The sequence below is a fragment of the Nematolebias whitei genome, chromosome 2 (assembly GCF_014905685.2).
Source record: "Nematolebias whitei isolate Nwh7 chromosome 2, NemWhi1, whole genome shotgun sequence".
Lineage (NCBI taxonomy): Eukaryota > Metazoa > Chordata > Actinopteri > Cyprinodontiformes > Rivulidae > Nematolebias > Nematolebias whitei.
In genome coordinates this window covers 19,890,446-19,891,473 of record NC_056499.1, presented here as the reverse complement: position 1 = coordinate 19,891,473, position 1,028 = coordinate 19,890,446, and the positions used below count along the sequence as shown (strand labels likewise).

The 1,028-nt window shown below is 36.2% G+C and overlaps 1 protein-coding gene across 1 annotated transcript in view; it reads right to left on the bottom strand.

Annotated features, from left to right (window-relative positions):
• Positions 1-946: 946 nt before the first annotated feature.
• Positions 947-1,028, bottom strand: part of LOC119426115 (phosphatidate phosphatase LPIN1) — a 22,993-nt gene continuing 22,911 nt past the window's right edge. The window contains exon 9 of the mRNA XM_037693677.1: positions 947-1,024. Coding sequence (XP_037549605.1) covers positions 947-1,024 — 78 coding nt within the window. The remainder of the gene's footprint in view (positions 1,025-1,028) is intronic.

The following is a 1,028-nucleotide window of genomic DNA, read 5'->3' as shown; positions in this document are numbered from 1 at the left end:
ACCATAAGTCAACCATGAGGGTTTTAGTGGTCTCTTGTTGTGTTGTTTTGGTGGTCCTATTGATGTTAAATAATGGAAAACATTTCTTTTTAACAAAATGAAAAATTTGCATTTCATATTTGTGGTGTGTCACACAAAAATGAATAAAAGTAAGTAGCAAGCAGTATATGTTTCCTGGGGCAACTAAACCTTCCAGATTTAATTAACAGTAATTTATTATAATTAACTGTCATCAATATTCATGCATGTATAGTTCTTGCACTCTTCCACCTATTCTCATATAAACTGATAGAATCACTGTTAATGTTTGACTTACCATTGGCACCATAAGTTTGTTGATAAATCCATCAGTTTCTTTGCATTACAGACGTTTTTTTAAATTATTATTATTATTATTATAATACTGTATGTCAGTATCTCCTCATTGTATAAGTCACTACTGTATTCCTGGTCTCTGGTTCATCTGTTGGTCCTCTGATGGACTTGTGATCGGTCCAGGGTGTCTCCCACCTCTCGCACAGTGACTGCTGGATATGGGCACGGAAGATGCAGGTAAAGATAATGGATGGTTCATTTGTCACACAAAAAAGGCACCAGATATTTTACATCAAATTGTAAGTTATGACATTATTGAAGGAACTATTTCATTAGAAATGCTCCCATTCTGTTTTATTTTGTATTGACTTTGCATTCCTGCTTTAGTTCAAAATAGCATAAGCAAAAAGAAAAAAAATCTTCTCTCCAGAGAGATTTGGTTTAGTTTGATCACACCAACATATGTAGGTGCAGATGTTTGCACAGGAAGATCAATTAATTATTAGGTTCCTCCACATGTCACTACCTCAGCTAAACAAAGTCCAGCCGATCTGAGCCAGAACAGATATATGAACTGTTTCCATGCATGTGTGTAGACGTGCGAGTGTGTGAAAGTGTCTGTGTTTGTGTGTCAGGACTGATTGCTCTTGACTTCATTAATCTCTGCAGAGTGGTTATGATTAGCTCTCTGAGGCATGCCAGAGGACATCTGA